General features: G+C 39.8%; 1 protein-coding gene across 1 annotated transcript in view; it reads right to left on the bottom strand.

Annotated features, from left to right (window-relative positions):
• Nucleotides 1–1,604: 1,604 nt before the first annotated feature.
• The window catches only part of LOC131075388 (protein DETOXIFICATION 16-like), a 43,161-nt gene continuing 31,716 nt past the window's right edge, over nt 1,605–13,049 (bottom strand). Inside the window, exons 9-10 of the mRNA XM_058012223.2 lie at nt 2,037–2,102; nt 1,605–1,847 (exon numbers count right to left, since the gene is read on the bottom strand). Coding sequence (XP_057868206.1) covers nt 1,824–1,847; nt 2,037–2,102 — 90 coding nt within the window. The 3' untranslated portion in view covers nt 1,605–1,823. The remainder of the gene's footprint in view (nt 1,848–2,036; nt 2,103–13,049) is intronic.

A 13,049-nucleotide genomic window follows, 5' to 3' on the forward strand; every position in this document is an offset into this window, starting at 1 on the left:
GGTAAACAGCAGGCCCGGACTTAGTGATGTCATCTAAAGGCATCCTCAAATTAAGCCTTTTCTTTTATCCGCTTCTCGAGATCCAGCTGGCAAGAGCCGTCATTTCGGACTCAAGGTATGCGTTGTCCATAGGATAGCCATCTTAACTGAGCCAGGGATATTTGGCTTGTCCGGGACAAATATACTCCGCCACCTTAGCTGGCGAATTTAATGCAAAGCTACTTCTCATAATTAGGCGTTAAAGAGCCCGCTCGACAATCTTTCCTTGGTGTATTCTGCAAGTCGTTATCATTCATATCCTGCCAAAATCATCCCAAAGTTCAATCTGCTTCATTCCTTTTCTTGTCTGAATTCACTGCAATTGCCAACCATGTTGACAGAGGCTCCGTATGGGTTTATTATGAGCATCTATCCAACGCCTACTTCCTGCTTTGGAGCAGACACCCCCATTTCCCTCTCGGCTTCAACGCATCAAGTATCCTTCAAAAGAATTACAGACTTGAGACTGAAGCACCTCCTTCTCCACTTGGAGTCTCCTGTTATCTTGGCAGTAAAAATGATTTTGGGAAGTGGGCATTTGAATAGGGAGGAGTATCCTGGAGACAATACTAGTATATCATCCAGGTTCATTGCTTCTCTGATGGACTTAAAATTAGCCAAGCAAGTTGTATGGAGCTTCATTAAGAAGCTATTTCCAGATGAAATCCTTCAAGAATTCCAATAAATTTTGAACAAGGCACTCCATGAATCAGGGGCTCCTCGGCCAAGCGGGAGGATTCTGTTCAATGCCCATGGCGAGCTCATTAAGTATTACCCCTTCTTGTTAGACCTGAAAGGGAAGGACCTGGACAGACATAGGGTTTTTGCTGGAGTAGGTCTCAGATATCTCAAGTGGCGATTCTTAGGGGAAAATCCGAAAGACCAGGGTAGAGAGGAAGACCTCTTTCAATTTGCAAGACTAAATGGAATCCTGCCTTTGAAAGCCGAAGATGAGAAGCTCCAAGCTGAACAGGATTGTCGGGGTGGTGCCAGAAGGGGTCGTTGTGGGTCTGGTCGTGGCCACGGCCGTCCTCCGGGTAGAGGTTGTGGGAGAGAGAGAAATTCTTCTTCTCAAACCGAACCCTTGAACGAAATTGCAAGCTAGGTTTCTTAATTTGGTTATGTTTAAAGACATTTTCGTTGCTTATCTCTAGACTCTCGTAATAGTTAATTTTTGGCTACATAATCATGGTTAAAATCTCTGTTATTTTGGCAGTTGAGAATTTGCTATTCAAACTTTCTATAGTTTATATGATCCTACTCTACATATCTTGTTAGATTTTGGAATGATAGATCATGATGCTTATGGTTTTCTGTTTGCCTGGAAACCCTCTTTCTCGAAAGTGCTGAGAATGGTTTCAGAAGCATTCAATAAGCTTTTTTGATCCTTCATCAATCAGCTATGTTAATACTGTAATTATGCATAATTAATATAAAACTCGGCTCTGCCTTTACTAATCAAAAAAATAAACCAAAATAAAAACCCCCGAGACATTACAAAAGACTTCTCAATGAAAATAATGATGCATAACAGCACATTCGAGAAGAAGATTACAATGGTCCTTGTGGAACATCGATCATAATTTGATCAGTTTTTCTTATCACCAATCTCCGACAATGAAGCCGCTCTTTCCAGCACTATTAAATAAATTAAGGAAATGTCTGATTTAATAATGGCATTGACTTTACAGCTAGAGTACCCTGACACATTTTAGAGCTGAAGGCAGCCAAAAATCAACTTTGTTCTTTAAGAGCTTGAAAATTGGTTACAAAGCTTATCAGCATCAAGGTTGATACTTTTTATCATCCTGTTTTTTTCATGACAATAAGTTATGCATCAATTGATTTTCCCAGTATTTAATCAGCTTAAAAACATCAAAGCATTTTTCTTTAGATACGTTTTCCCATGTCTTTTATCTCATAGTTTTTCATTCATAATTTAATAGGAATTTCACGAAATTCAGCCTTCTCTTAAAAACAGAATAAAAAGTTCATACCTTTATTATATCATCAGTAACTATGGGTAATGATGATGCATATACTCTGTCTCTTGCATTTCTTGCCTACCCATAAGACAACCAATGTTTATGTGAGTAAACAATATTACTACATTCATGGATATTATTCAGCTAGATTCGAAGCAAGCATTCATTTTCATGTCAAATTCAATAGACTGTAAAGAGGAAGATAGTAGATTTAGTATCTGAGAACAAATTTTTTTGTTGGTCTAGATGCTATGTGCATGTGGACATAAGTCTTCCATTAATGTATGTAATGTGCATCAAATGAAAATGTTCAAATCATGTAGATACATTTCAACCTCAAATGAAATTTGAAATCAGTCTGATATAAATAAGATTCATTATAGGCTGCTATGGGTCATCGATATTCATTCTTCTAGTTCTGCCTCATATAATTTACATTGCAGGAAAAATAAATGCATACAATCCATGTCTTCTTTTCTCATATAAAACAGTAATTGCTGCACTTTTCTCTTTAGAATACTAAAATTGGAGCTACTTACTTGTTCTTCCCAGCCTATACGTGTTGTTACTAGGAATAGTGAAAATGATTGTACAAAAAGGCCACAGATAATTCCGAGCCAGAGTCCCTGAAACATCCAAGAAAATTTGGTATAATTAACAAATCAAAATGTTAAAAAGTAGTATTGTGTTTTCTTATTTGTAAACACCACCATTTCCCCGCAGCCTACATTTACAGAGAGTTGTGTGCTTTCTCTACTATTACTAAGAGGAAAGGAACTAGGAAAATTCTGAACAAGTCTCTTCCACATTTATTACTTTGTCAATTGCTTTATGGTTTATGTTATAATACAACTAGTCAAGCTTGTGATGCAAAATAGTTTGCATTTACCTAGCAGTTAGGATTCAGATGAAGAAGGATTGGAAATGTAGCAAAGAAATATAGAGAATGAGATATAATATTAAGTTAGCTTCATGCCTACACAGTACACTCAGTTAATTTGTAGAAGTGTCTCAATAACAATTTCTAGTTTCTGGCATCCTATTCTGAATGAACAATTTTGAAATGAGCATATTGCCTGTCTCACCTTTACATATGGAGGCTTCATAGCATGCCTTATGACAGTGAAAATAATTTATATTCTCAGACTGCTGCTGGGAATGGTCTAGCCAGTTGAACATCAGAGTTATGATTTCCATAACAGTTCTATTTTGAGGATTATCATTTATCAGTCAAAAATCTAACAGGTAAGATAAACTTTAATTTTCTTTTCCAAAATTCTCTTCTAGCAATGAAAACATAAATTTCAGAGCTTTGTAAATCATATCAGTGGGGAAAGGGTAACTGACCCTGCCACCAATATGCAGCACAAAGGCCAAAAAGAAAGCTGCAGGAATGCCAACCATGCAGCATGCCCCAAGATTAACGTAAGCACCCACTTTTTGCCACCCACATCCTCTAGCAATGCCTGAAATATTATTTTCAAAAAAACCATTACTTAAACAGAAAGCGTTGTTATGCTAACATGACTTCATGATGAATTTGTTTATAGCTCCAAATATGACTATAAAAGGTATCTGAACCTGAAAGAATGCATTGAATTCCATCCAAAAATGATGAGGCTGTTAGCAATGGGATCATGCTTGCAATATAATCAATGACTTCCTTTTCATTGCTGTAAGCATAGCCCCAGACATTTCGTATAGAGAATAAAAGACATCCTATCATGACTGCCTCTGTTAGTGCTATAAAAAACACCGCATACACTGCTAAGCGGGCAGCATTTGGACGTCCAGCTCCCAGTTCATTTGAAACTCGTGTACTGCAACGTGAGGATTGTGAAATTTTTTGATTGAAAATGATTTTGATTAAATCCTTGATAGGTAAATGATTCTTTGTTGACTAGGATAAATTACTAACAGAAATAGTAGAAATTTACTAGTTAGCTGCAAAAATGAACTTACCTTACAGCAGCACTAAAACCAAAGGGAATCATATATGCTATAGAAGAAGTGTTAAGGCTGCAAAATATCAAAACTAGCTCAGACAAAAATGAAGCAGATGCAATTAAATACCCTAATCAAGATTCATTTATAATTAAACTTCTTATATCACATCTCATAACCAGAATTCTCACGTTAGACATACATACCAGATTGCAAGAACTGATGTCTCAAGTTTTGGATTGGGCAACAGACCTGAAAAGATGGTAAGTATTTCAAAGGACCACCACTCCAAGCTGTTGACACCCATAGAATAATGACCTAAAAAAATAAGTTATAAAAAACATTCTAAAATAATCTACTATTCATCATTAGCAACTTGTGGTATGATCTGAAGAACAAAAATGGATCTGATCTTTTTAAAAAAAAATTCATCAAGTACCATGAACATTGAATATTGGAAAGAGTTAAAATGAATGGATGGAAGATTTTAATGAAGTAGTATGTAGATAACTTGTACCAAATTTTGCATCTAAGAGATTGAAGTAGTATACCAGATCATGAATGAAGATGGAATGGCAAGCTGGAGAAAATGTTTAATATCATGCAAAGCCTCCCTTGTAAAGGATGTCCATGTCCTCTTGCATGCAGGCGAAATTTTAATATACAGTAAAAGAAGTGTCACATTGACCCAGCAGGAAATACTGTTTGCTAAGGCAACCCCTTTATTTCCTAATCCACTTCTAAATACCAGAACCCAGCACATTGGAACATGGAAACACAAAGTAATTGCAGAGCATAGCATCATGGGAAAGACAATGCTTTGTGACTGGAGAAATCTTACGATAGGTTGAAGGGCTGCATAACCAAACAGACCGGGAATCATCCATCTGGCATATTTCCCTCCTTCAAAGGATATTAGAGGGTCCTGCCCAAATGCAATTAGAATGTTGCCCATGTAAGCCCACATCACAGCAATCGGTATGCTTACACAAAAAAGAGCTATTAAAGCTCTCTGCACGTGAATCCCAAGCTGATGGTATTGCTTTGCCCCATAGGCCTGTCCACATAGTGTTTCCAATGTACTTCCCATTCCCATCTGTACAGATAGAAGAGAAAACAGTTGGCATTCCATGCAACATTGCATTCCTGGTTTTTCAATAGACTTAAATCTTCACTTCTGTGAATATACTTACTGCAGACTTCAAAACTCTCCGAAAAGAAGTGAACCATAAAAACTGCTAAAATTATTTTTAGGGTCAATTCGGTGTTGCAGGTATGCAGACCGAATCAAGTTACATTTTTTATTAGGTTTCCGCAAAAACATTTTAAAAAATTCATCATGTAAGGAAAAGGTAGACTGCTGTTCATTCATAGGATGATAGAGGAAAAATTAGTTTGGATTTATTCAATTTGCGTTATAGCATCATACTACATTCATCGAAGTAGATTATCAATCTCAAAATAACTTCTGTTCCGAGATCAAATTTAAAATTTTGTTTTGTAAAACTTGGAACTCAGGTTCAAAGGTCCAATACAGGATCAAAAATAGTAACGACATTTGTATCTGCTGAGCAACTCTAGTTGAATTGAAGGTTAACTTAATGAACCATAGACGAGGTATGGATAGATTTCTCAGTACCTGCTGCAAAAACTATTGAAAACATCAAAAGCCTGCCATATGGTTTGAGTCTGTACTTGGGATTTTATAAAAAAAATTTAAGCACGTAATGTTCCAACAGTGCATCATTATCAAAATAGTATTTCGGGGATCAAGTATAATAACTCCTGTTTCATAAGTAGTAATATATGGTTTTCACCCATCTAATTGGAACTCGAATGGCCCATTTACACTCGACTCAAACCATTAACCATATTCCCAAGCAATTCGGTCGCCCATTTTCCCAAGTCCACTTAATTTGCAACCCATTTCAAAACCTTTAAGCAAATATTGTGCCTGATTAACTGCTTATCATTAGAGCAATCTGCTTCTGCAGTGCATCGGTATGAAATATTTGAACCAAAAAAGTTATCAAATATAGGTTGCAGGGGATGCCTTTTCTATAAAACAGAGCAATTTGATGTCTTATGATGCTACCCTTTACAATGGCCATTTGTTAGCTCTAGATCTATGGAATCATATACATAGGTATAAGTGAACTAATCATTTAAGGACACCAGTCATCCTGGAATTGAAGGAGTCCAGATTCTGAGGTAATGTTTTAATTTTTCAACATTTCTAAAGCTTTTTCGTTTTGGGGAATTTAAGAAGGTAAAGAATATCAGGAAGTATTCAAACTATAAACTCTTACAACAAAAGGAAACAAAGCAAAGCAAAGTTTTTAAATTATACCAGCACACGGAAGCCAGAGAAACTTGCAAAGGAAGTAGCAATAGCTGCGCTAGAGAGCGCAAGTTCCCCTAAATGCCCTACCACCATAACAGACATCACCTGCATGCTGAACTGTACCAAGTTCACTAACACCATGGGCCCTGCTATCCAGCATTGTTTCTTTACTTCCTCCCATATTAGAGCTGCACTACACTTCATTTCATCCTCGAATACATCTTTGCCCTCCTTGGCGAGAAGTGGGTTTAACATATCATTCTGGTGTTCATGGCTCTGAATTGAATCACGTCTATCCATGGTTGATCGAATGGAGAAAGTAAATTCAACCAGCTAATAAGCCTGTTTGTATGTTTATAACATAAGAATACTGAATCGCCTCTGCAGAAGACCTGAAAAAAACATAACAAAAAACAATCTTTCACTTTATCATAGTTTTAAAATTCTGTATTGGTAAGAGAATCAAAATTATGTTGACGGCTCACCACAACCATTTGTCTGCATCTGTGCCTCATAATACAATTTCTAACAGGCCACCATGTAAGTTCTGATCATGAGACGACAGTTGGTGACTCTAAATATACGAGTCTGAGGTGACTTGTTTTGGTCTCTCCTAGAAGCACCTTTTTATTTTAGTACTAGTTCTGACCATGATAAAACACTAGCAATTGGACCCATATGTTAATAGTATGCCAATAGTTTTTTAATCTTCAATCAGTCGCATCTACAATATTCAATTCTTTATTAGTTCGAAATAATAAGCTCCATAGATTAATAATATGTCAGGTGTTTTTAATCTTTTGGTCGTTTATTTAATCATCAAATATATCACATTTCTTGACAATAAAGAGGGGTAAAAATTTATTCAAAATAAAAAGAGAGATACAACAAAAGAAGGCGCACCGCCCAGCCAAGAGAACTACAGAGAGTTATCCAAATCAACAAGTTGATCCAGCATATGAGACAACTCGGGAGATAATTGAGCCCTATTCTCAATAGACCAACCCTCCCTAAATTCAGAGGCCCATTTGGCAAGACAACCAGTCACCCCATTCCATTCTCTGCGAATATGAAGGAAAGTGACTGACTCAAAAGAATCACAAAACAAAAGAATATGTTGGATAACCAACTGCAACTGCTGACTAACATCATCAAAGTATTGCCAATTCAACAAAGACACCACTACTTGGGAGTCGGGTTCAACAACAATCTACTGCCAGGGAAGATAACAACTATGTTCCAACGCAACCAAAATAGAAAGGGCCTCCATATAGTTATTTGTATGGACACCTTTTTAGATAGAAAAAAGAAACTGAACCTACGCAAAAATATCACGCCCCACTCCACCAATACCAACATTCCAAGATTGCCCCTAGAAGACCCATCCATATTAATTTTCAAAACACCAAGAGGAGGAGGGTTCCAATGAACCGATCTAGAAATCCTTCGTAAAGGATGACGACATCTATTCCTCATAAGTTGTCGAGCCACCTACATACCAGGGTCAGGAGCATCCCCTTGAAGAGAAAAATTAAACCGATTACATATATCAATCTTTCTAGGAACCACATCCCCAGCAAGGTCACACTTAGCCGAAACAATCTCCCAAAGAGAATGCAAAATTTTTCGACCACGTGTATTGAACATCAAAACTGACATCTTGGAAAATCCAATGATTTTGTTCTAATCAAATGTGCCAAATAATAAAAGTGGGGTCCTAAAGACCAGGTAACTTGAAGAAAAGGAGTGTGCACAGAAGCCTAGCTCCAACGGTCTGAAAACTCAACAAGAGAAGAAACATGCCAACAAGTATGGTTCCAACAATCCCACCAGGAGTGCCAAATCTGCCTAGCAAAGGAGCACTGGAAGAAAATATGGGAAGTAGTCTCCTCACTATTACTGCACAAAACACACCTAGAAGGCCCATAGAAACCCCGCTTACACAAATTATCCCAAGTGAGATAGCGGTTCTGAACCATCAACCACATAAAAAATTTACATTTTGGCCAAGAAAATTTGTTCGAGACATATTTTCACCAAAGCACCTCTTCACCACCAAGAATTTGATGAACAAGCTTCATGTAGCCCGTAGCAATTGAATATTTCCCAGAAGAATCACTACCCCAAGCCAAAATATTTGGTCCCTCCAAGGAGTTACACTCCCTAGAAGCAAGAATATGAGGCAACTCTTGCCAAGAGTCCTCTGAACCCCCAAGTGGCCACTCACCAGGACCCTTCCATCTATAACCAACAACCAACCCCAAATTGTGAGTAATCTTGTAATGACCAACCATAGTCCAACCAACATCAACAAATATATCATAAAGAGGTTGTAAATGAGGATACATAGAAAAAATAAGAGGATTACCATCTCAAGAATCTAACTAGAAATGAGCCTTCAGGCCCTTATTACAAATCTAAAAGAGCTCATCCTTAATAAGTTGTGCTCCAATTTTCAAATTATACCAGATCCCCAAGCCCTTGCCCTCTAGTAGGCAACGAGGAAGATTCCAACCATTGATGGAACCCAAATATTTTTGAGTGAGAAGACAAGCCCATACCTGGTGCTAGTTGGTACACCGTCGCCAGTATAACTTAGCTACAAGAACCTGACTATTCAAGGTTGCAGATTGAAGGCCAAGGCCACCTTCAATTTTAGGCTGACAAACTAAGTCCCATTTAACCAAACTTCACTTAGAAGATCCAAAGGAATTGGCAAGACAAAACATCAAATTCCTCAAGGAAATACCTTGGAGCAGCCTGAACAAATCCCCTGTAAATAGGAAGAGCCTGAATCACAGATTGAAGAAGACTAACTCGAGCAGCAGTAGAAAGAGACCTATGAGTCTAATGGTTGACCTTTCTGACATAGTTTATCCAATAGATCCTACTAGAAAGGCCTAAGTTTCCAACTAACAACGAGAGGAATACCCAAATAGATGAAAGGGAGAGTACCTATTTGGAACCTCAAAATATTGGCAATTCTTCTCTAAATAGCTTAAGGGGAATTAAAGAAATAAATAGAGAACTTGTGCTCATTCACCCATTGTCATGACACTACTAAATAGACATCCAATGTATTCCTGAAGGATTCAGCCTCATGAAGGTGAGCTAACCCAATAAGAGCGTTATCATCCACAAATTGGAGATGTGAAAGCTTAGGTAATTTGGCACCCCAATTCCACTCGCAAATCACACCCTAAGAAACCTGGGACTTAATGAAGCAACACAGGCCCTCAGCCATAATAATAAACAAGGAGAAAGAGGGTCTCCTTGTCGTAGACCTCTGGAATCTCCAAATAACTGAGAAGGTTCGCCATTGGTAAGGACAAAGAAAGAAGTAGAGGTCACACAACTCATTACCCAACTGACCCACTCTAAGTTGAAGCCAAAGGCCAAGAAAATATTAGGCATAAAACCCCACTTAACCCTATCATAAGCTTTAGCCATGTCCAATTTGATAAACATAGATCTCTCCTTAGACATGACCATGGAATGAATAGCTTCAGAAGCAATAACAACCCCACTCAAAATTTGCCTGCTAGCCACAAAACTCCCTTGCTCATTAGAGATCAATGAAGCAAGCCAAATTTTAAGTCTTTCTACAATGAATTTAGTGATAATTTTATACACAACATTACACAAGGCAATGGGTCTAAAGAAATCTAGGGGTAAGTGCACCAAGATGGTGAACAAAAAGGGGGGTATAAGTGGCCACATTTTTTTTGAAAACAGATAAACCTGAACTTCAAAGAGCTATTTGAAGGTCATGCACTCAAAACTAGGAGTTGAGAAAAGAATAATAATTGTAGTACTCTGAATCTAGTTTCTAAACTACTAATTTTTTATAAAATTGGATAATAAGAGGGTCAAACCTTTCACACACGAAAAACTGTTCCTGATTTTTTCAGAAAAATATAACATAGCTATTTTCGTGCGCTGCACAAAATATATAGTTACATTTATTATTTTGCAAAAACCTTTGGTAGGATGATAGGTAAGAGTGATATCTAGAAGTTGTGTATTTTTTTGTAATTTTGCCGTTGAGTATTTTATTTTTTATGATTTTCGGAAGTGACCGCATCCTGAAAATTTGGTACTTGTTCGTGCGCTGGGCATAACTTGCATCAAAATAATAAAAAATGCAATTTTTTTAAAAAAAGTGTATAAAATCTAGTGTAGAACAATAATATATAGTTTATTTTGAATTTGGTCAAGTATATCAAAAGTTATTAAAAAAATGGTAGACATATGTCTGTGAGGACTGTCAAGGCACTGATAAAGAAAATTAAAGTTTACTATACTAATGTTGTCCAAAAATTAAAAAAATTATATGGTCAGAAAACTAAGAAGATGTGTGAGATTATGGTGGTAATTTTAGAGATACCCACTTGATCATTTGTAAACCTGATGACGATGAAGTCAAGAAATCATGGTGGAGGATGGAAAAATGTGTAAAGGAACAAAAAAGGGGGGAAAATGGGCTTGCAAGCCTTAGGGTCGTTTTCCAACCCTCTTACCAAGCCAAAACCCACACGGGTTTTGAAGAACCAAAAGTACTATTCGTAGTTCTAAATAACCCGTACGGGTTATGAAGAACTAGAAATATATTTTTTTGTTTCACAAAACCCATACGGGTTATGAAGAACTAAAAACATTTTTTTTGTTTCACAAAACCCATACGGGTTATGAAGACATAATAATGTATGCTTGTAAACTTAGCATTTACTACACATGTTTTAGACATACCTAGATAATATGTGTTTATGTATGTATATATGCATATCTATAGTTATATATACATATATTTATATAGATATATGTATATATGTTTGTGTGCATGCATGTATCTCTTCTTTTCCCCTCTCTCTCGTCTTACTTCCCCCATCATTGTCTTTGTCTATTCTAAGCCCTAATTATCTTCCTTGAGTTCTATCTCATCTCTCTCCCCCTCACACTTCTCTATTTTTCGATTCTCTCACCCTTTTCTCCTTCTTGTTCTCTCTACCTCATGTCTCTCACCCTCTCCTCCTCCTCCTACTCTCTCTCTCTCTCTCTCTCTCTCTCTCTCTCTCTCTCTCTCTCTCTCACTCAGACACACACACACACACACACACATTATCCTATCCTATTATCACCCTCTCCCCCTTCTCTCTCTTTCTCTCCCTCTCCCTCTCCCTCTCCCTCTCCCCCCTCTCCCTCCCCCTTTCGTTATCTTAAATCTCTCTTTCTCTCCCTCTCCCTCTCTTTATCCTATTCTCCCCATCTCCGCCCTCCCTCTCCCTTCCTCTCTCCCTCTCCCTCTCTCCTTTTCCAAATCTCCCTCTCTCTCCCTCTCCCCCTCTCCTTTCCCTAATCTCCCTCTCTCTCCCTCTCTCTCTCCCCCTCTCCTTTTCCCAATCTCGCTCTCTCTCCTTCTCTCTCTCTGCCCCTCTCCTTTTCCCAATCTCCCTCTCTCCCCCTCTCCCCCTCTCCTTTTCTGAATCTCCCTCTCTCTCCCTCTCCCCCTCTCCTTTCCCCAATCTCCCTCTCTCCCTCCCCCTCTCCTTCTCTCCCTCTCTCCCTCTCCATTTCCCAATCTCCCTCTCTCCCTCCCCCTCTCCTTCTCTCCCTCTCTCCCTCTCCATTTCCCAATCTCCCTCTCTCCCCCTCTCCCTCTCCCTTCCTCTCTCCCTCTCCCCCTCTCCTTTTCCCTCCCTCTCCCTCCCTCTCTCCATCTCCCCCTCTCCTTTTCCCAATCTCACATTCTCTCCCTCTCCCACTCTCCTTTCCCCAATCTCCCTCTCTCTCCCTCTCCCTCTCCCCCTCTCCTTTTCCCAATCTCGCTCTCTCCCTTTCTCCCTCTCCCTCCCTCTCTCCCTCTCCCCCTCTCCTTTTCCCGATCTCCCTCTCTCTCCCTCTCCCCCTCTCCTTTCCCCAATCTCCCTCTCTCCCTCCCCCTCTCCTTCTCTCCCTCTCTCCCTCTCCCCATCTCCTTTCCGCAATCTACCTCTCTCCCTCCCCCTCTCCTTCTCTCCCTCTCTCCCTCTCCTCCTCTCCTCCTCTCCTTTCCCCAATCTCTCCTTTTCCCAATCCCTCTCTCTCCCTCTGCCCCTCTCCTTTCCCCAATCTCCCTCTCTCCCTCCCCCTCTCCCTCTCCTTTCCCCAATCTCCCTCTCTCCCTCTCCCCCTCTCCTTTTCCCAATCTTCCTCTCTCTCCCTCTCCCCCTCTCCTTTCCCCAATCTCCCTCTCTCCCTTCCCCTCTCCTTCTCTCCCTCTCTCCCTCCCCCTCTCCTTCTCTCCCTCTCTCCCTCTCCTTTCCTCAATCTCCCTCTCTCCCTCCCCCTCACCTTCTCTCCCTCTCTCCCTCTCTCCCTCTCCTTTCCCCAATCTCCCTCTCTCCCTCCCCCTCTCCCTCTCTCCCTCTCCCCTCTCCTTTCCCCAATCTCCCTCTCTCCTCTCCCCCTCTCCTTTCCCCAATCTCCCTCTCTTTCCCCTCCCTCCCTCTCTCCCTCTCTCTCCCTCTCCCCCTCTCCTTTTCCCAATCTTCCTCTCTCAACCTCTCCTCCTCTCCTTTCCCCAATCTCCCTCTCTCCCTCCCCCTATCCTTCTCTCCCTCTCTCCCTCTCCTTTTTCCAATCTTCCTCTCTCTCCCTCTCCCTCTCCCTTCCTCTCTCCCTCTCCCCCTCTCCTTTTCCCTCCCTCTCCCTCCCTCTCTCTCTCCCTCTCCCCCTCTCCTTTTCCCTCTCTCCCTCTC

Source organism: Cryptomeria japonica, chromosome 2 (genome assembly GCF_030272615.1).
Source record: "Cryptomeria japonica chromosome 2, Sugi_1.0, whole genome shotgun sequence".
Classification (NCBI taxonomy): domain Eukaryota; kingdom Viridiplantae; phylum Streptophyta; class Pinopsida; order Cupressales; family Cupressaceae; genus Cryptomeria; species Cryptomeria japonica.